General features: G+C 42.4%; 1 protein-coding gene across 1 annotated transcript in view; it reads right to left on the bottom strand.

Annotated features, from left to right (window-relative positions):
• The window catches only part of DOCK8 (dedicator of cytokinesis 8), a 200,293-nt gene that overhangs the window by 94,892 nt on the left and 83,478 nt on the right, over positions 1-21,923 (bottom strand). The window contains exons 10-14 of the mRNA XM_069474160.1: positions 18,026-18,106; positions 16,356-16,515; positions 14,079-14,215; positions 11,982-12,075; positions 11,067-11,229 (exon numbers count right to left, since the gene is read on the bottom strand). Coding sequence (XP_069330261.1) covers positions 11,067-11,229; positions 11,982-12,075; positions 14,079-14,215; positions 16,356-16,515; positions 18,026-18,106 — 635 coding nt within the window. The remainder of the gene's footprint in view (positions 1-11,066; positions 11,230-11,981; positions 12,076-14,078; positions 14,216-16,355; positions 16,516-18,025; positions 18,107-21,923) is intronic.

Genomic DNA, 21,923 nt, shown 5'->3' with positions numbered 1-21,923 from the left:
GTGGTTGTATATGGTTCTGGTGTCTCTTAGGAGACTGGGGTTTGCCTCCAAAGACAGGCAGTCAGCACCCACCCCCCCACCCCACCCCGGCCGCCCTGGCCCCCGTCTCTTTCAGCACCGAGCACACTGCCTGACACATAGTAGGAGCTCATAAATATTGCTTAGGTGCAACACCTAATGCATCACCATTATTCATAGGGCAACAAGTATTGCTAGGTGTGTGAGCTTCTCAAAGGAAATATATCTGCTCCATTTGTCCCTGAATGACACTGGGTGAGAGAGGAGCCAGGGGGAAGTGTTCCCACTCCCCACACTCACACCAGCGTTACAAGTCCACACAGGCACGTGTCTGAGGGTTAACAGTCTTCTTATGGACTTTGCTTCTTCCTGAGCTAGAATAGTCAGCAGTTTTGGCTGCTGGCCTGAGATACGGATTCTCGTGCTAGAGTTTGGTTTAGTTTTAACTAAAGTCTGGGAGAAGACATTAGAGGTCACATAAAAGAAGCGTAGCCCTCTGCACCTAACCAGGCGTGTTGGTGGGATCACGCCCCATACTAACAATAATTCCGTGCTCAGCGCTGTGCACCCTGGCTCCTGTAACAACCAGTGACCTGGCGGAGCAGATAGGCCCCGAGGTCTGTTGCCTGGGGTCCCGTCCAACTTTGCAGGCGGCATCTTCAGAGCTGTGTGTCTGGAGCTACCCATCCCATGGCCCCACTGCCTCTGCGCTGGGCTGCCTTGGGCTTATGTTTAGCAACGTCAAGTGTTACTTCTGCTGCTTTCCCCACTTCCTTCTCCAAAGTGCCAAACGCGTGACATCCGCCAAACAGGCATACGAATCACTTGGAGGTACTGACATGTCCAGGGAATCACTGATTAGGCAAATGCTAACTTTCTGGACAAATCCTGATTCTCACAGGGTTCTTGCTGACTTCAGGGAAGGTTCCACACCACAGTCGAACACACTAGGTACAGTGTAAAAATGCAGGGTTTGCAGGACACCAGCTATCGCAGGAGAGCTGTTCAGGGAAGACTGTTGCCACGACATCCTTAACCTGAAAGCATCGCCCCCATCCTGTTCCTATGAGGAAACACACCTTGGACATAAAGAAGAGAGCTTTCTACCCTTCACAAGTTCTTCTTCTATTCCACTTTCTCAGTCCCATGCTGGGAATATTGCTCTGCCTACTGAGTAGATCTTATGGACTAACAGAGTTGGCTTCATCTGCACGGAAGCTTGTCACATGGAGCCCAGCCTCCATTCCAGGACCAGGGATGGAGGACTATAACCTGATTATCAACGTGCTAGTCGGCAGTTTCCATGGCAGCTTTGTGGCATTTGAAAGAACTGCAGAGGATCTCCTAGTCTCGGTGCTCAGTGAGACAGGCACCCCCTGCAGAGGCATCAGAGAAGCAGCTGGCTCTTTTCCAGCCAGGACTGGTGCTGAGGGTGGTCACCAGCACTCTGTCCTGACCTGCACAAGGCCAGGGCTCCACTCTCAAAACGAGACTACAGAAAGACGGATTTACCCACGTTTAATCCAGTCCCGGATGACAAAACCGCATCAAAACCTTCTCACTAGAGAAACCCTTCCCTGGTCATCTCCTTAAGAGTTTAATACCAGTTGGAGAAAGACCATACGAGGCAAATCAGGGCAGCCACCCAGGCTCTACCAGGACGCTGCAGAGGAGGTAGCAGTCTGGTAGCTAGAGCAATTAGGGCTGTGCCTCGCGCCTCCTGGTGGTCACATGGTGCCACTGACCCTCTCGCAGAGCAAACACCAGCAAACCAGGCTAATCATCACCCAACCTCGTCCCCTTCCACACGCCAATCCCAAAGAGCGTTTCCCGGGCGAGCTCCAAAACACTGGTTTTCATCTCCATGGGAGAAAATAGTGCGAGCCTCTGACGCCCTCAAGCAGTTTACAATCAGGATGGGGATCCACAGCACAGACATAAGTAACAACAAATATTGTAGAACACTTTACATTTCACAAAGCATTTTCACGGGTAAAGTCTCTATCCATCCTCCCCCAAAGCCCCTGAGGCACGTAACACAGGGTTACCCCATTTCACAGATGAAGAACCTGAGGCTCAACCTCCTGGCTCTGACCCGTGTGTGTTCCCTGGCACCAGAGCCGCCTCGTGGCAGGCTGAACGGTCCCCTGTGATACCTGCCCCGCCACTCCCCCCAGCCAGGCTGCACTTTAGGTTTAGTGTAAACAAAATGTCACTGGTTTCAAAATAACGGGAGGAGAGGGGTGGGGAGCACAAGTGTTACCGTGTTGCTTATCCGCAAAGTGAGGACCAACCACCGATTTGACATTTGTTCTTTACAAAAGGGGAAGCAGCCATCCATGGATTCCTTCACGTGCAGGTGAAAGAAAACCTGCCTGAGGTAAACGAATGATCTCCGCCCCTTCACGTCTCTCCAGTGAGACGATCGCATGGATGCCATAAAGGAATCAAGGTGGCATGTACAAGTCCCGTGTGGGACGTGCACTGGCAGAATCCAGCTCTGCAGTCACCAAGTAAGAAGTATTGCAACCGGGAAATAGATGTAAAGGTCAAAGATGCAAGAAGGGCATGAGAAAACACAGTTCCAAGTTTGAGATGAGCCAAGCTTGAGGAGCACAGGGAAATTTCTGGAAAAGTGGGTGTAAGGGGAGGCCAAGTTTTCACCCTAATGGGAGTGAGAGGAAGAACAAAGAAGTGGGTGGGTCAGAGAGGGAGAAGGAACAGATTATATTAATTGAAGAATAATTTCCACGTCCCTACTCTGTGGGGCAAGTTCATCCAAGCCTGAGCCAAAGAGAATGAGTCAGAATTCTAGGTTTCTCAGTGTGTTTTCTGCCCTCTCCCCAAAAATTCAGACAGACAACATATTTGTGCATGTCACTTTTGAGAACATTAATGGGCACTTAGAGAACAGAAATGTAAATCTATTAATAGGATGAAGAAATTGATCTGCTCCTCTCCGTGAGATGAGGGAATTTCAGAAAAGCGGCTGAACTTGTCTTTGATGAGAGAGAAGCTGGGCCATGTCACCCCTAGCAAGTAAGTGGAAGGACACAAAAGGAACCAGCAGCTTAGTGTTAAAAGCTGTAACTCTTGGGAAAGACGAGAAATGGGCTTTGAGATTTTCTTATTGCTAAGTGTGTAATCATTAGCCTGGGCATGGAAACCCCTTAGAAATCATTGAAATGACTCCAATTTTATCTTCATGAAGCCATAATATTTTTATTTCCACAAACAGTTGCATGGATCTCAGTTTACATTTTGAAAGTTGTCACACAAATAATATGAAACAAAGGAGGCAGGACTGACACATTTTGGGGAAGTTTTATAATCTTTCTGGTGTTTAGGCCAGTGCATAGAGGAAATTTATTTTTTAATTATAAAAGATATATGAAATCTGACTAATTAGCCATGCTTTTAAAAAATTACCTTATTACACTGTCAAAACTCAGTGCTTTGAATTACTCATAGTTTTGTTTTACTCTGTGCAGTGGGGTTTGGAGGCACCCTCCCCCCCCACGACACCCACTTTTTCCCCTTGGAAAACCGAAACACAGAATCTTATATTTTGTCTCAGGGCAGGCTGCTTTCTGCTGAGAAGGGCCCCGGGCAGCCAGTCTGAGGCCTGAAACCACAGGACACCCATTAACCGAGAGCTGTTAAAATGCCTCCGCTGTAGAGAAGGCCAGACCATGGGAAGAGTGGATGAATGTAGACTTTTGGGGCATCTGAAAAGTACACGGGAAAGGCAGAACTAAGCATAAAAAAGCTAAAAAGTAGAGAGGATCCCTCCCCTTAAATAGCAAAAGAAACAAGAGGGAACAATTCCCTGAAGGTTATCACATCAGAAGAGAACAAGCCTCTTCAAAAGACTGATTTTAAAATGAGAATTTAAAAAACTAACAAAAGTACAGAAATCAGAGAAAGAAAGCTTTTTGAATTTTAGGTGCTCCTTCCAAGCTAGACAAACTACTCATAATCACCATCAAAATGCAAGCCCAGATTTGCCTCAATTTCATCACTCAATTTCATCACGCAATTTCTTCTGCCTCCACCAACCCTCACCCGCAACTCATGTAAACACAGGATGCCTCACGAGCCTGCCTGCTGAATCCCAGGGAAAGGATTGATGGAAAAAATGACATTCGCCACCTTCAAACCGACCACGGGATTTTCAGTTAGGACTGTTCTTTATAGACAGTAACATCAAAGCACGGTGGACTCAAATGGAATGGATATAAAATAAAGAGACTGATAAGGAGCTGTGAATTGTGGAATCAGTGATATGAATGTACAGAACACCTCTTTATTATTGTTTCATAACTGCCTCAGTCATGAATTCCACACTCTTTTGTATAACGCAGGATTGGTGAATATGTATATATATAAACAACTCCCCCCAAAGGATAAGTTTCCACTCTGTCTCTCTGCAACATGGGACGCATTTCTTGGTGCCCCTCCCCAATAAATACATCTTCCCCCCAAGTGCCAGGTGTCTAAGGTCATAATTTACTAATAGAAGAAGGCAGAAGCTGATAGGTTAGAATAAAATCCTTTGCAAAAAACGATAACAGCAATCTCTTGGTACACTGGCATACTTTTCAGTTGTTCTTGGTTTTGTGCTTCAAGGGCAAAAACCACAATTTGTGTTTTATTTTAATAAATCATAACTCCACCTGTTTTGTAATGGAAAAGGTAAAGTGTGTCTGAATCTAGAAAGTGAGCAAATTGTGCCCTCTAGTGGCTGAATGTTGTACTGGAACAATAACGTTGCAAAACCTTTGCAATTGTTGCTAAGTAACATTAGGTAATTGGTTTCCTCCTGAATTTTTTTCATTCTTATAAAAACAAGGATTGCAGAGTTTTGGAGCAAGGCATCAGGAATGTGGGGATTGTGCTCCTGATTTATTACTGGGACCAAGTAATAAATTACTGGGACCTAGCATCAGGAATTCACTTTGCCTTTGTCTCCATTCCTTGGCTAATTCCACGGACCAGATTTTGCCTGGGCTGCTGCTGCCCTTCCTAAGTAAATGGTTTGTTTATAAAAGGTTTCGTTCCAAAGGCAACTGCTTGCTAAACCTATTAAAAGCCACAGATTGGGATTCCAGATTGTCTTATATTTAGGGCAGAGTTCTTCAAACATTCCTTTAAAGGGTCACAAGCAGGAATTTATCCAATAAATAGGATTGCACACGTGTGAAGCACTATATGTATAAGATATTTCATTGTAACATCATTTGTAATAGCAAAATATCAGAACTGTCTTAAATGCCCGTCATTATATATTAAATAAATTATGATACGTCTATATAATGAGATTGAGTGCAGCTGTAAAAAAAACAAGAGGCAGTTCTATGTAATCATGTAGAAGTGCTATCCACAATATAGTTCAGTGAAGAAATCAAGGAACAGAACAGTGTGAAGATTAGGCTACATTTGTATTACGATAGGAAAAATGCACTGTACTGGCTTGTATATACATAGTCCATCTCAGGAAGGACACATAAGACACGGAAAAGTGGCTGTCTCCAACTGTCAAGAATAGGACCGAAGTGTGAAATGTACATGATTGTAATCTGTTTTGTTCACTATTATTTCTCCAGTGTCTAGAACAGGGCCTGGCGTATTGTTGGCACTCGATAATACTTGTAGAATAAATGAAAGAATAAAATCCATTCTGCGCACACACACACACACACACACACACACACGCTGTTTCCAAAGAGGGAAACTGGATGGCTGGAAGTGAGAAGTGGTAGAGAGAATTTTTACTCTAAGCACTTTTGTACCTTTAAAATTTTGAACCATTAGAATAGGCTACCTATTCAAAAATAAATTCGAACAACTATAGAGACAGAAGTTATTCTTTTGACAGTGACTTCAGTAAGGCATTATTTTGATGGTGACTTAAAGAGACAAGGGCCAAACCTGTCATAAACTTTAATACCAATCACTAATTAGCAGCGACGCTGGAGTATATATAGCATATGCCAAAACAGTCATGTCTTCACCATGGCAAGGTTTCCTGCCGGGCTGTGGATTCCCGATAGACCACTATTTGCTCTCTGCCAAATCCATCTCACCTTGTCCCCAGGACCTCCTGAATAGAAGGGTCCAGAGTGAGGCTGGACACTTACCCTGAGGCACAACCAGCCTCCCTCCAGCACTGAGAAGATCCACGCTGGACATAGAGCTAACTGGGCTTAAACTGGGATTCCATTTCCTTGGACAAAATTAAATCTCTTTCAAGGCTAATTCCCATGCCCTGACTCTTTTGTAACCTCTGCATTCAGAGTCATTTCTGGTTTATTCCTTTCCTTAGAAATTCATTCACTAGCTCATAACTCCCAGATATTCCTTCAAGAGCTCCTGCGTCTATCCTGTGCCACTCCCTCCCCACTGCGTGATGTAAGTCCAGAGTCTTCCCTAAGGCTCGCCCATGGCATGGGAGCACCTCCCTGTTGGGCCAGATGAGACTACTGGTCTGCGAACATCCAGCTCAATAGGAGGAGACCTGAAAACAGCTAATTATCCATCAAAGAAATCATGTTCCAACTGATATGCTTGTTCTCAGCCAGCACAGTCCTCCACAGCAAGTCTGATAATTGGATAAACAAGACCTCAGAGGCTCTCAGGGGCTGGAATGAGAGATGAAAACGTACTTTATGTGGCTTTCTTTAATGTAATCACCCGTTAAAGGGACGGCAAGGAGCTTAACAAGCTCATTACAAACTCAGTGCCTGTGATCTCTGCACAGAGCCCGTGGCAGCGCAGGACAGGATGCCCTTGAAGGCCTCGCTGGGCCTTGGCCTCAGCCCCTGCTGTTTCCATCCTGCCCCTGCCAGAACGCAGCTGGTGTCTCTATGCCCAGCTGTTGGGCCCCATGGAAAATAAGGCAGGAATTGGTTCACACGTGTTCTTAGGCGAACAACTAGTATTTTCTTAATCTGGGCACAGACAAAAGAATGCCAAACTCAGATTTGGGTAATCTTTTTTATCAAGCTAATTTTTCTAGCTGTTCTGCTCCACTTTCAGAATTGCTGTCCTTCTGCTTATGATTTCTGAGAGCCTCCTGCCTGGCTCTGGCGCATGGGACAGCAGTCTAGCTCTATCTCCCGGAGGCTGGACACGGCACTGCAGAGGGCCCAAGCCCCTGGTTTGGGAGAGCCCAGTCATCGCTGGGATGAGCATTTCTGGCTCTGGAATTTGTTCTCTTCGGTCAGAGCAAGGGTTTGTTTTATGAATGTGCAACTCTCGCTGACGCCTGGGGCACTTCCCGAGCCCCGTGCAGCCCTACTGTGACGCATCTAGAGCTTCTCCTTAAAGCAGCTGGAATACAGTCCAGGCACCAGAGGGCAGCACGGGCATAGACTGGAACTTGACTGGTGCCCCCTGTAGTGCCATGTGGTGACCCTGATTGAGGACACCTGAAGGGGCAGAACAAAGACAGGAGGCACCTGAAGAGGTGGGAGGACGGTGGGGCTGAGGGCTGGAAGGCAATGTCGGCCTCTCCCAAGCCAACTGTTCGTGAGGCCCTGTGGCAGAATCTCCTTTCTGAGAAGAAAAGGTAACTTGAGTTCTACTTATATGGTGTTAAATTGAATCACCAACATAAGAATTCTGTAATATGTGACTCTTGTCACCCATCGCACTCAGGGCCACACAACATCTTCCATTAGGACCAGGTAATAGTTCCTTCCACCCAAGCGAAGGCTGCGGTTTATGTTAAAGGTACACTAATTTGAGATTCTTCGGCGTAGGCATTGATTGGTTGGCACAACAGCTGTATTCTCCACAAGTTCCAGGTAGATCAACTTTTTATAAGTCAAGCTATATTTCAAACCCATGAGGCACATGAATCTTCCATCAAACAAAGAATTGTCTGAATTTATCTGCTCTATAAATCTTTAATTTTCATTTATTTCATTTCCTTAAAGGGATACAGCTACGACCAGGATTATTGGCATGGAAATAGCAATGTCAATAGTGCAAGTAACTCCACAAATCAAACTCAGGAATGATGGCCAGAATTCTTTAACTCAAAGGAAACCTTTTCTAAAGGAAACAGGAAACGCTGTCCCTACCTGTCCCACACTCTTGGGAGAGAGAAGACTTCAGGTATCACCTGTTAGTGATCCATAGTGAATGAATTTACAGATCTTTGTTTGAAAAGAGACTTTTGTTTGGGGGGAGAGAGGGAGGGGATAGAAAAGCCATGATGTCACAGGTTTTTTGAGCTATGGGGAGATGGCAAAAAAAAAAAAAAAAAAAACAAACCAACAGAAAACAAAAACAGGGGAAGATTGACAGAAATGAGCAGGTGAGGTCACCCAAGGCAAACTTGGTCAACTTATCAATTTTTCCTGGGGTCAGACCTGACTTGATTCTTTCCATTTCTATTTTGTGAATGGGAGTGGAGGTGTAGGAAAGGACTGGGTTACTGCCAGGACTAACCTAATCCAAGCTGTCATAAAGCATGTGAGGACTGGAGAAGAAGCACTAAAAATTTAACAACATCACGAGAAATTTAGACAAGATGCTTCTTAAGTTCCCTGAAGTTTTCACATAGTAAGAGTCTGAACCATGTTCGTTCTCTCTCTTTCCTTAAACAGACTATAAAATATGGCAGCCTGGAGCCAGGAGAAGGTGCTACAACCAAACCGGAGGGAAGTATCTTCTATCATTCCCAAGAGTAAAGACCTGGTTTCTAACGGGTGGCCTTGGCATTTCTACGGTGTCTGGTCCAGCTAAAGAATATTCACTCTGTACTTGTGGGTCTGTTTCTCATGATGCCAAGTTGGGTCCACAATAATCCGTTCAGACTTGTCCTCCTCTGCCCTCCCACGTCTCTGAATCATTCAGTGCACTAATGCGTTCCACGTCCTGCTGTGATGTAATTAAGGGATAATGTTTGCAGCAAGGAGTGGAGAGAGTTGTAAATGCCTGCCATGGGTGATTAAATGCTGAGAGGAAGTTGAATAACTATAGAATTCATGTGGTGCAAGTTTATTCCAATGCCACAAATATATATTTTTTCCAGTTATAAGATAAGGTTTCTAAAAAGATACAAACAGCATCCATAAGCAAACTTCCTTCATGGTCTTCTAGAGAAAGGAATTGAAACTATTGCATCATAGGAATGCTAATCTGGGAGGGAGACTTGCAGGCTGAGTTTGTATTTAAGGAATGAGGATTGCAAATGAAGAGTCGCTTCCAGAAGGATTAAATGGGAGAAATGTGTGTGCACCTCACCAACGCTGAAAGGAAGAGCGAACGGTAGTTTGTGTTTCTCACTGCAAGGTTCGGCCTCATGAATCACTACTTATCCTTTCCTGGTCTCAATGTTGTACACCTGCAACTGTGAGGGTAGGGGGCTTGGATCAGGATCAGGTGAGCTCTGAAGTTCTTTGCATTTCAGTCCCACACACGTCATGCTGGAAAGTGTGGGTGAGGAACTTGGGAGATGGGAACTCCTAACACAGTTGGAAGGATTGCAAACCGATAGATGTTTGGAAAAAAGTGGCAATAGGACTAAGACTGAAAATGTATTAATATATTGCTTGTGACCCAGAAACTTCACTTTTGGGCATATTACTCAGGGAAACTTTCACGTATGTGCTCAGAGAGACAAAGACAAAAATACTTACTGCACAGTGTTTGTAAGAGCCAAAAATTGGAAAAGAAACCCATAAATGTCTATCAATAAGAAAATGGATAAATAAAATATGGCTTTTTTGCACAAAGGGATGCCATAGAGTCGTTAAAAGGAATAACAGCTCTATATAAATCAATATTGATATTTCTCAAATACAAGCTGTTAATAAGTTCCCATTGGTTATATTTGTGAAAATTTGAATAACTCAAAAGAAAGACTGTAACACATTGAATCAATAAAATTCATGAGCCCAAGTCATACCCAAACCAAAACAAAAAGAAGAAAAAAAAATCAAACTGTTGAGTGAAAAAAGCAAAATGCAGTATAACACAGAGAGTGAAGTCATTTACGTAAATTTTAAATGAATATAAAAACAATACCATCCAGTGTTCACAGATAAGTGTGTGTGCGTGTGGTGTGTAAAACCAGAGAAAATGGAAGAACACACATAAGTTCATGATAATGACAATGTTCAGGACGGAAGGTAGGAGTCAGTCTGTGACTAGAAGCTGGGGATAAAGAAGACTTCAACTTAATTACTATGACTTCCTTTCTTTTATATAGAAAATATAAAAACAGCAGTGCCATTTCCGGATGTGAGGAAAAGATGTGTGCTACGTATAGCATGCTTTTCTGCATTAGAAGAAATCTTCTCAAAACAAAAAATAAAAGTGCATGAGCAGTAACACCGTAGGCAGTTGTATGTTGACAAGCACTCTCTCCCAGACCCCATGGGACAAGTCACATGGTACCATGTGCAACTCAGACACCGAGGCAGCCCAGCCTGTTAGGCCTTCAGTGTCTAGCTCTGTGCTCTCCAAGATGGTAGTCACCAGCCACATGCAGCTCATTGAATTTAAATTAAAATTAATTAAAACTAAAGAGAACTAAAATTTCAGTTCCTTTATTGCACTAGCCACATTTCAGATGCTGAGTAGCCACCTGTGGCTGGTGGCCGCTGTACTGACAGCCCACTTAGAGAACTTTTCTGTCACTGCTGTAAATTCTGGACAGCGCTGGTCTTGAGCTAACAACCTGTCTTTCCAACAACTAGAACATTTCAGTCCCATTGCTCTTTCTCCAATATGTCCTTCTGCACAGAGGAAAACCAAGGTAATGACTTGGAGGATCTTTCTAATTTCTGGAAAGAATATGTCCACTATAATCCTAAATTACAGTTATGTCTGTCGTAACACTTTCCTGTTAAAGAGAATTAGTTAAACCATCTTTTGAAAGAGATCTAGCAATCATCTCTAGTTACATAAACAGCACATCTCATTTTCCCCAAAACTTAGGAAGTAGGAAGATAGGTTGCAGGATTGATGAAAGCATTACCCAAATAAAACTTAGAATATGAGTTCAAAAGTTTTCCAAGAGCTGTGTTTCTCACCTGTACACGGTATGAGGGACGTACACTTCCCGTATTGGAAATTCCAAAATCTCTTTGTGCGGACGTGCCCGGTTTTCAGGAAAGGGTCTCACGGGCAACATCTCAGGAGTCAGACAACAATTGATTGTCTCGGGAGCTGAAGAAATCTCCAGCTTGAGTGAGACTGAAGAGAGAAAATAGGGCTGTTTTAGTAAAGAAATTGTCATGTCATGAGGGAATCAAGAACGATTGTTGTACGGTATTCCTTTTATGAAAATAGGATAGCATAAACGTTTTGGAGCTAATTTCCTTTAGTTGGAGAAAAAGTGTGTTGCGATAACTGTTGAGATTTAGTTTTTATAAAATAAATGAAGCGAGAAATTGTAAAATAAGTAGAAATGGATTAGAGGATTTTTAAAGTTCTTTCCAGAACTACCATACTATAATAGTGCATAGGTCAGTAACTTCCTGCATTGCTAGCAGCAAAAATTGGTAGTTTTTGAACTGGATTCCCTTGTACCCAAGAGGGCTGCAGAAATACCGCAGGGGCTTTTGCGCTGAGGACAGGGAAGGTACTTTTACTTTCTATCAAAGCATCTCACATTTGCTTTTTTTTTTTTTTTTTAAATACTAAAGTTTCCATATACTATTTTATTTGACGGCAGGGACTCCTCTGTTCAAACAATTATCTGATAATCTGAGAAACCAGATCTAAAGCATAAGGTATATATTTACAGGATTGATTCTTTAAGAAAAATAGAAAACATTAATAGATTTGCCAAACATGTACACCAATTCAGATTCTTAACTCCTGATGCAAAAATCCCATGTTTCACTTGGTAAATGATTTTATAAATTCTAGCATCAGACAAACAATGCATCTAATCACAAATGGTACTGGTACAGCTAAGGAGGACAAAGACAAGCCATTCACACCTGGAATTGACTTGACTCGTCTCTGTAAGGAAGATGATCTTTTGTAGTCAGCTAAAAACTTGAATAAGTCTTCATCACTGAGGCGATCTCCCTCCTGCCAAGAGAAAAGTCAGGGTTAGTGTAGATGCATCATTGATTCCTGGGTTAGGGACCAATGATTTCTGGGAAGATTTTTACCTTTAAGTTTTATTCTCACAAGTCTTTCATAGAAATTAGCATTATAGGCAACTGTGAAGTCATTTACTAATAGCTCAACCTCTTGTGAACTATTCCTTCCCAATCACTCCCAACTCACCGTGACTCAGACTCCCATCGGTCCTTCTGGGAATGGGGCTTCTATTGCATTCTAAGGAAGCCGATTTGACCACTAGAAATCTAGGCCAAAAGCTTCTCCCCCTATAACTTCCCCCTGTGATGCTAGTTTTACTTCCTAGAACAGTACAGAATATGTTTACTTTCTTCTGCAAAAATTAGAATGTGGAGAAAACATCTTTTCTATCTCATTTCCTTCATACTTGTCTTGAACAAGAAGCTTAAGCATAAATGCCACCCTCCATGTGCCCACCATGGGACAGGAGTTCTGCCCAGGGCCACACATGCAAGATCTCCAATCCTCACAGCAACCCAGTAAGATAGGTAGGTACATACGTCTTATTTCCAATGAGAAAATTCACACTTAGATAAGACAAGTACCTTGGCCCCCAAGGTAATAAAATCGGGAAGGGTGTTTCCTAAATAGAAACCCTTTCAGACCCTTTTGATTTCCATTATGTGGCATGGTACACAGGCCCCCTCAGCATCCCTTCTACATTTCTGTTTAACATAATCCCTTTCAATGATCCATGAAGACTATTTGAGCTATGGAAACCTTTCCAAAAGAGTCAAATCAAGTCTGAAGTTTTTTTTTTTTTTTTTAATTATGGTAAAATACACATCATTAAATTTACCATCTTAACCATTTCTACCATCTTAACCATTCTACCATCTTAACCATTCTACCATCTTAACCATTCTACCATCTTAACCATTTTTAAGTATACAGTTCAGTAGTATGAAGTACATTCACAAAGTTGTGCAACCAATCTCCAGAACTCTTTCATCTTGCAAAAATAATCTGAAACTTTATACCCTTTAAACTACAACTCCCCATCCCCTCTTCCCCCAGACCCGGACAACCATCATTCTATTTTCTGTCTCTATGCATTTGATGACTCTGGGAAGTTTTTTATGTTTAAAATAGTCTTGATGTTTGCTGAGCTAACAGAGAGCACTATCTGGCATGGTCACGCTCTATGACAAGTAGGCAGCCCTGGAAACTTACACATGGAACAGAGGTGAGAAGGACAACAGCCAGGCCAGGAAACCCTGACCCACATCCTAATAAATGAATTGACCAAGATAATGCAAACAGGATAGTTTGTATCCTCCTCTCAATTTAAACAGCTAACACTCACTGAGCATTTCTGTATTCCAGGCACTCTAACAAGAGCTTTACAGTCCTCATGTCACTGACCCTCCCACCAGCCACATGAAGTCAGTACCATCATCCCTGTTTTGCAAATAATGAAATTGAGGCTTGGTGAATGCTATAGTTTGAATGTCCTCTCCAAAACTCATGCTGAGGCTTGGTCCCCAAGGTGGCCACGTTGAGAGATGCAGCCTTTAAGAGGTGATGGGGTCGTCGGGCTTCTGCCCTCATGAATGGATTCATACATTCACAGATTAATGGATTAGTGAGTTAATGGATAAATGGGTTGTCATGGGAGGCAGACTAGTGGCTTTATAAGAAGAGGAAGAGAGACCTGAGCTAGCACACTCAGCCCCCTCGCCATGTGATACCCTGCTCCACCTCAGGACTCTACAAACAGTCCCCACCAGCAAGAAGGCCCTCACCAGATGCAGCTCCTGGATCTTGGGCTTCTCGGCCTCCAGAACTGTAGAAATAAATTCCTTTTCTTTATAAATTACTCAGTTTCAGGTATTCTTTCACAAGCAACAAAAAATAGACTAAGACAGTGACTTTACCTATACTCCTGTGGGCTCCAGGGCCCGTCAATATGGGGACACATCCTGACACATTGTACTGTGAAGAGATACCTGCTTGAAAAAGGTGTTGATGGTCATGGTGGTGGCTCTGAAGTTGGATCCAACCCCATTTTCTTCCAAGGAGAGGGCTCTTTCAGAAAGTCTTCTAGATTGGGCCAAAGTCCTCCGTTCACCCACTGAGCTTCTCCCTTTAAAGAAACAATTGTTACTCTAAAGTATGCCTTTCTGTTTGAATACACAGCAGTTATTAACTTTGTCATATATAAGATATATTTAAGGTCACTGAACAAGGACATTGAACATGGCCATCCCCATGTGGAAATTAGGGTAGATCAGACGCCATTCAGCAAGAGTCCAGGGCTGCAGCCAGAACAGGGACTCCTGATAAGCTTTATTTAGTCAGCACAGTGTTTTCTTTTGTTTTATTTTTATATTTGCATTCCACTGGGAGAGGCACGTACTCAAATGCCCCTGAAGGCATTTGGGATTGTGACCCAAACATTCTAGGGTCAGCCTGTGTACATTCTGACTCTCAGCTTTCCTCTGCTCTTCATTGTGTGGGCCAGGCCGCAAAATGGAGTTTCTGCCTCGGTTGACCTGTCTAATGGGAATTAGAATCCCAAAACACATCCAAACTTGGGCTGGCACCCTGATACTCCACTTAGTTGTTTCTTACTCCTTTTGGGATTCAGGTGGAGATCTTATTGCTTTTCTACTCCAGAACTCAGGGGTTCTGTTGTAAATAATCAAATTGCTTAGAACTCTAGTAGTTCTAATTCCTGTCTTTGAATATCCTTTTAACCTTAATTTGTACCACGATGCCTAATTGGTATTTCTTTCTACCGCTACCTACCTGAACATGCCATACAGCCTCAGTATAATATGCAGCATCTTCTAGTTGCTTCTTAAGAATCAGTCTCTGTAGTCAGGTTAAGTTATCCTTGACCTAGAGATTTCTGAGGCCTCAGCAGGCGTACCCCTGAGTTAGCTAGCTTATGGTACCCTCTAGGCTCTACACATACCTGTTTCCATTAAGGCTATCTGGGTCTGCATGGAAGTGGGCACTAAAAACAATTGTGGCGTGAAGGCTATGATGCAGCACAGTGAGGTTTGTTACTGACAATTCAGAGATAACCCAGGAGCTCTGACTGGTGATTATGCAACAATAACTCCAGAGTAGCAGCAGTAACGAAATACCCTCTCTTCCGCTTCCCTGCTAAAGGCAGCATTTCAGAAGTGGCAGAGCTAAGGAATGCATAAGAAATGTGAACAGAGACTTAAATATTTGCTTGATACAAAAGCATTTGAGCAAACAGAAACAGGTGGTGGGGGGACTTGAAAACTTTGCAACCCTCTTGAAAATTTCCATACCCAAACAGTTTAGGAATTAATGATTCAGCTCAAGGGTGAGGTGATGAAAAAGAAATATGCTAAATAAATTAAAACAGTAACTACATGTTCTTTTGGCACCCACTTTTTCACTGCACTGGGCAAAGTAAACTTTAAGAGATTGGACACTGTGCTGAGAAATCTGACTTTTGCTTTTCTGAAGCCTTGGTCACAAAGGCTTTCCTGTGTTTAGGAGCCAACCACGGTGTCTCTGTTTAGCACATTAGAGATGGTTACTACATTTTCTTGCGATTTTTAAAATTTCCCTTTTCAGAGGGGGTGGCTACCCAAAATTAACTTTTTATTTTTTTATTTTATTTTTATTTTATTTTATTTTATTTTTTTTGAGACAGAGTCTCACTGTTGCCCAGGCTAGAGTGAGTGCCTTGGCGTCAGCCTAGCTCACAGCAACCTCAAATTCCTGGGCTCAAGTGATCCTCCTGTCTCAGCCTCCCGAGTAGCTGGGACTACAGGCATGTGCCACCATGTCTGCCTAATTTTTTCTATATATATTTTTAGCTGTCCATATAATTTCTTTCCATTTTTAGTAGAGATGGGGTCTCACTCTTGCTCAAGCTGGTCTCGAACTCCTGAGCTCAAACAATCCACCCGCCTCGGCCTCCCAGAGTGCTAGGATTACAGGCATGAGCCACTGTGCCCAGCCCCCAAAATTAACTTTTTAAAGTGTCAAACCATCTAGAAAATCTTACGATAAGAGTATATTTAATCTCCATAAATGCTCATGATAATTTTTTTGAAGATTACTGTCCAAGCAAGCATCTGTAGTCCAGTTATAATAGTGTTTCATTCTCTCTCTCTCTTTCTTCCTTCCCACCACTCCCTAAAACTCCTGCAGCCCCAGCCTCCACCAGGAAGCAGCTGACCTCAGAGCTGGCAGGCTGGGAGCCTTCCCCTGCCCCCTGCAGAAGAAACTCTTACCAACCGTGGGCTCCACTTCCATTACCTCCCTGTCGAGGGTGGAGACATTGAAGAAGTTTGCTAAGCTTATGGGCGCCCAGGCAAAGGGCATCCGGTATTTCCCCAAACGTTGGCAGAAGGATTCAGCTTGAAGTTTTAGTTTTTCAATCTTTTCTTTACTCTAGAGGAAAATGGGAAGAAACAAGCTGTAACAAGCATCAACACTGAGTCCCCTGCCTCTGACATGGATGTGACAGCTATCCCCAAGATTCAAACCTTACTGATTAAAAAGAGTGCACAGGCAGAAAAATGACTCAACTCGGGCCAGAGGTCTAGCTGGAAATAGATTAAAAAGTGAGAAGTTTAAAGAAACTCTACATTCAATGAAAAAACTGCATATTCAGCTAAAAAAAAATGTCCAGGGCTTGTTATACCAGCTAATCTATGAGTGATTCTTTTGGTGGCTAGCTATGTGACTTAGATTTGCACCAAAGAATCTAGGAATAAAAAGTTTAGAGCTATGATGACACCACTGCACTCTAGCCAGGGCGATACAGCAGAGACTCTCTCTCACAAAAGAAAAAAGCACAAAATTTAGTATGTTATCTACCAAGCTCCCAAGTGAATCTATTTTTCAAAAATTGCCTTGGAAAACTCCAAAAAATTCTTAAAAGTTTCCTAACAACTTCTTATGAGATTACAACACTTCCAAGGTATTCTTTCTACGTTTGGAATAAAAGATAGATTTAAAAAAAAAGTATTGAGTTCAAGAAATCTTACTTGAAATTTACAAGTCTGTAGTAGAATACTGATTAGGTAAGTCTTATTCCAGAAAGGCCATGTTTTAAAAACCATACTGGGGCCGGGCGCGGTGGCTCACGCCTGTAATCCTAGCACTCTGGGAGGCCGAGGCGGGTGGATTGCTCAAGGTCAGGAGTTCGAGACCAGCCTGAGCGAGACCCCGTCTCTACTAAAAATAGAAAGACATTATATGGACAACTAAAAATCTATATAGAAAAAATTAGCCGGGCATAGTGGCGCATGCCTGTAGTCCCAGCTACTCGGGTGGCTGAGGCAGTAGGATCGCTTAAGCCGAGGAGTCTGAGGTTGCTGTGAGCTAAGCTGACGCCACGGCACTCACTCTAGCCTGGGCAACAAAGTGAGACTCTGTCTCAAAAAAAAAAAAAAAAAAAAAAAAAAAAAAACAAAACCATACTGGAACCTTTGCAAATTGCTGCTAAGAAAAGATGTCCTTTTCATAGGCTCAACATCTATGCTGTGCTACTGACTTTGTGATGTATGGTAGTGATGACCAATTCCCAATCATCCGTACCAGAAAGGGCAGTGGTCCATGCTGTTGAGGAAGGCCAGGAGAGCTCTGGCACTATTTAGTTTTGCAATCAGCTGGATCAGAGCCTCAGAACCAAGAAAACAGGATGTGGCTTTGCCCTCGCCAAGTTGTGTAATCATACATTGGTGTGTATCATCATTAGGGAGTTCAATAATTTATTTCCTTAAAAAGTTATCATCATTGACCAGTTTCTTTTTCTTCTTTCATTTAAATTCAACATATTAGAGTCTCATATAGGGACATATTATGGACTAAATCCCATTAACTATTTTGTGAAACGCTTCTGAAAATACCTGCTCCTTCTAAGATGTCACCATTTAGCAATATTCAAATTATATACCTTTCCACCGTCACTTTCTTTGATAACCATGTACGGTTCTGCACAGTCTCCAATCTCTCCCTGCTGAAGGACTTTTTCAATCTACCAACAAAAACAACATAAACATAAAGAACACGAATTACATCCATGTAAAGGAATCAATGCAACATTCAAAATCATGCTTTATGACAATATTTGATGACATGGGAAGATATTGTGATATATGTTTTTTATTTAAAAAAAATTACTATGAGGGGTACCGTATAGTTTTGTAAAAAAAAAAAAATCACAGAGGCATATTAAAAGGATGATAGTAGACAGCAAATGTACACAGCAAATGTTAACAGTAGTTATCTTTGTACGGCGGGATTACGTGTGATTTTTACTTTCTTCCTATTGCTTAGTGTATTTTTTATTTTTAAACAATAAACATGTATTATGTCTACAATAAAAAAACGCAATAAAAGTTATTTTATAAAACAAAACCCATGAGACATGTGTAGGCAGCGGAAAGCTCATTTTCTTTATTATTGCTTACAATGTAAAAAAGAGATATGGTCTCTGTAAAAGTCAGGTTGGGGACCAAAACCTTCCACAAAATGAATAAATGAACAGAATAAATTATCTGTAATCGTCTCCATGGTATTTCCTATTAGGCTAATTTTCTGGATTTAGCAGACTTGGAAAGAAACTCAAAAGCATGGGGATATGCAGCGTCTCAGTTTGCCGCCTGGCTGGTGACAGGGGTGGATGCTGCTCTGTCAAGCGTCTTTTTCCAGCTTGCTCCAGACAGGGAGCTGGCTGGCCACTCGCCATCAGGTTGGGTACCATGTTTAAGAGAAAGGCAAGGAGAAACTGGAAATTTCCTAACTCCCTGCTAAAAGACAATTTAACTTAGATGTTGAAGAGAAAAACAAGTAGATTTAGTCCCATTAGCCTATGTCATTAGTTGAAATGATCCTTGACAAAGAAATCTGGGTCAATATATTCCAATAGGCACATACTTTCAATAGGTGTTATCAGTGAGGCACAAAGTCTTTAACCCAGAGTACCCTCCGGAGGGGTGTTTCCTGGGATTTCAAAGGCAGCAGCACGGGGCTGCTCAGTGGTTTCAGGGAAGAGTCCAAGGGGGAAGTCCTACTTCTCACAAAGGAAGTTAAAAACCCCTCCCCATTGCCATTGTGTGGAGAGAAGGCTGATCCCACTGAGAGATGCACAACGTTGAAAACACAGACTCATAAGGCTTGAGCTAGAAACTGACCAGCATTCCTGCTAACCAGCAATCAGTCACTCATCCATTCAGGAAATCTTTGTTGAGTACCTTCTGTGTGGTAGCAGCTGGGAGATAAGGTAGTGATAAGCATGGTCCCTATTTTCCTGGGCACACATGATAAGCATGGTCCCTGTTCCTCTGAAAACCAATAAATGCGGTCCCTATGCTCCTGAAGCTCACAGTCAGGAGTTTATAGAACAAATTGGAAGGAAACTAATTTTGCCATGAAGCCAATGGATTCTTTATGGTGGTCTTTAAAATGAATTTTAAACAAACATTAAGAACTTTTTAGTTAGGACCCTGAAGCAAGGAAGGGAATGCCAGGGCTTCATGTCGTAGTGTGCAGCATGGAACATACACGATAGGGGGTCCCCAGAATCTAGAAGCAGGAGAATCCAGATTCGGCCAGACCAGCAGATTCTACTCGCTTTGCTGCGCTGGGCAAGGGTCACTCCAGGTACTTTATGAGAAGGAGCTGCAGGCTGATGTGAGAACCCATTGTTTGGACCTTCGTGATTTATGTAAAAGGGTATGAAATGAAGTACATGAGTCTTTGTCACTATGGAAGGTAGGGCAAAGGTGCCTATCAGAAATTAAGGTATAGAGGCTACTTTCTGCTTTATTCAGGAAGGGCTGGTTCAATGTCTGGCATGTCTATTTTTAAAGTGCTTCAGATTCACTCCAGGCCTTACTCTCCATCCCTCAATTGTGAAACAAATACTTTTATCTATTTCACAAAATCTTGAATTAAACCTTTAGGCCTGAAATGACTCCCTAATGCAATATTTTATGCAATACCAGAACTAGATGACTCTGCCTAAAATACAGTTAAGATCCTGGTGTTCAGGTTGGGAATAAAAACAAGAAAGGAAGTAGCCCCAGTAAAGAAAAACAAATGAAAAGCAAACCAGGACTGTCCTGCTATGTGGATTTAAATTTCTTCATAATATCCAGACAACTTAGAGTATGTTTGTTATTGCCAAATGAATGCATTCACACATTTGAAAATTTTGGAACATATTTGGTAAGTGATAGTAACCACTCGGTAACCACTGTTACTTGGCAGACTACTAAGGACTAATCAAAATAAAGTCATCCACTGAGAAGTACAGTTTTAAATAAAATTTGGCTCTATAGAACTAGTGTTGGTTTCCTTGGTTTCCAAGGCTGAGAAAGAATTTTGAATTTAACTACAGGGCTGTCATAGTAGGCTTTACACTAATTTTTCCTGTGTGTCTAAGTAATATTGCAATGGAAAGAATGCACATTAAAGTTTGATGACCATAGATGTGTCTTTTTAGCAATAGAATTTTAACTATACTTTCCATAAGCTTAAATAAGTTCCCCTTAAGCTATAGTAAACTCTTATAATCTTTGTAAAATGATGCAAAGGAAGCTAGAATGGAAAGGCACCTGCTGCCTGTTAAGTGGCCTCCAAGTTACCTGAATTTTTTAGCATCTATATGCTACTGTCACCATGAGATCATGGGGGAATCACCAAGATTATAAACATAAAACACTGTCCTAACTTGAAAATGTTCCAAACACAGAAAGCCAAGTATACATGAAATCAGATTGTATTCTTCGCTGAAATAAAATCAATTAGACTGATTATTTGGCCCTATAAGGTAGGTAAAATACGCAATATTTGTTGACTTCTAACCAGTCATTATGGTGTATAGAGAAAGAATCTGGGTTTTTGTTTGTTTGGCTGGTTTTTTTTTTTTGTTTTTTATATCAGCAAAGAATACAGTCTAGAACAAAAATTTCTCCTACTTGTTGTCTGACAGATTTTGACTCTCATTTAACACACTCAGTCTGTGACATGATGATAAAAAGGAGAGTGAAACTTGGAAACCACAGCCCAAACTGTAAGAGCCTGGACTTGGGAACATTTAACTGTGGGTCTCTAGAAAAAGTGAACATCATTAGGAAACTCTACCGGAGAGGTTTTGTGTCTTTGTCCACAGTAGCCTCCCAGAGCCAGACAGCTGAGGGAACTTTTCTCAGTTAGGCAGAAGGGTACTGACGTGGTTTGGATGTTCTGCCCCTGCAAATCTCATGTTGAAATCTGATCCCCAGTGTCGGAGGCGGGGCCTGGTGGGAGGTGTCTGGGTCATGGGGGCAGATGCCTCATGAATGGCTTGGTGCCTCCTCGCCATAATGAATGAGTTTTCTCTGTTAGTTGATGTGAAAACTGGTTGTTTAAAAGCACCTGGCACCCCCTCCTCTCTCTCCTGCTCCTTTTCTTGCCATGTGGCACACCTGTTCCCCTTGATTGGAAGCTCCCTGGAGCCCTCACCAGAAGCAGATGCTGGCACCATGCCTCTTGTAGTCTGCAGAACTGTGAGCCAAATAAACCTCTTTTCTTTATAAACTACCCAATCTCAGATATTCCTTTTTTTTTTTTTTTGAGACAGAGTCTCACTCTGTTGCCCGGGCTAGAGTGAGTGCCGTGGCGTCAGCCTAGCTCACAGCAACCTCAAACTCCTGAGCTCAGGGGATCCTCCTGTCTCAGCCTCCTGAGTAGCTGGGACCACAGGCATGCGCCACCATGCCCGGCTAATTTTTTCTATATATATTTTTAGCTGTCCATATAATTTCTTTCTATTTTTAGTAGAGATGGGGTCTCGCTCTTGCTCAGGC

This window comes from Eulemur rufifrons, chromosome 7 (genome assembly GCF_041146395.1).
Source record: "Eulemur rufifrons isolate Redbay chromosome 7, OSU_ERuf_1, whole genome shotgun sequence".
NCBI lineage: Eukaryota > Metazoa > Chordata > Mammalia > Primates > Lemuridae > Eulemur > Eulemur rufifrons.
The sequence above is the reverse complement of the archived record's forward strand: the minus strand, read 5'-3'. Positions and strand labels throughout refer to the sequence as shown.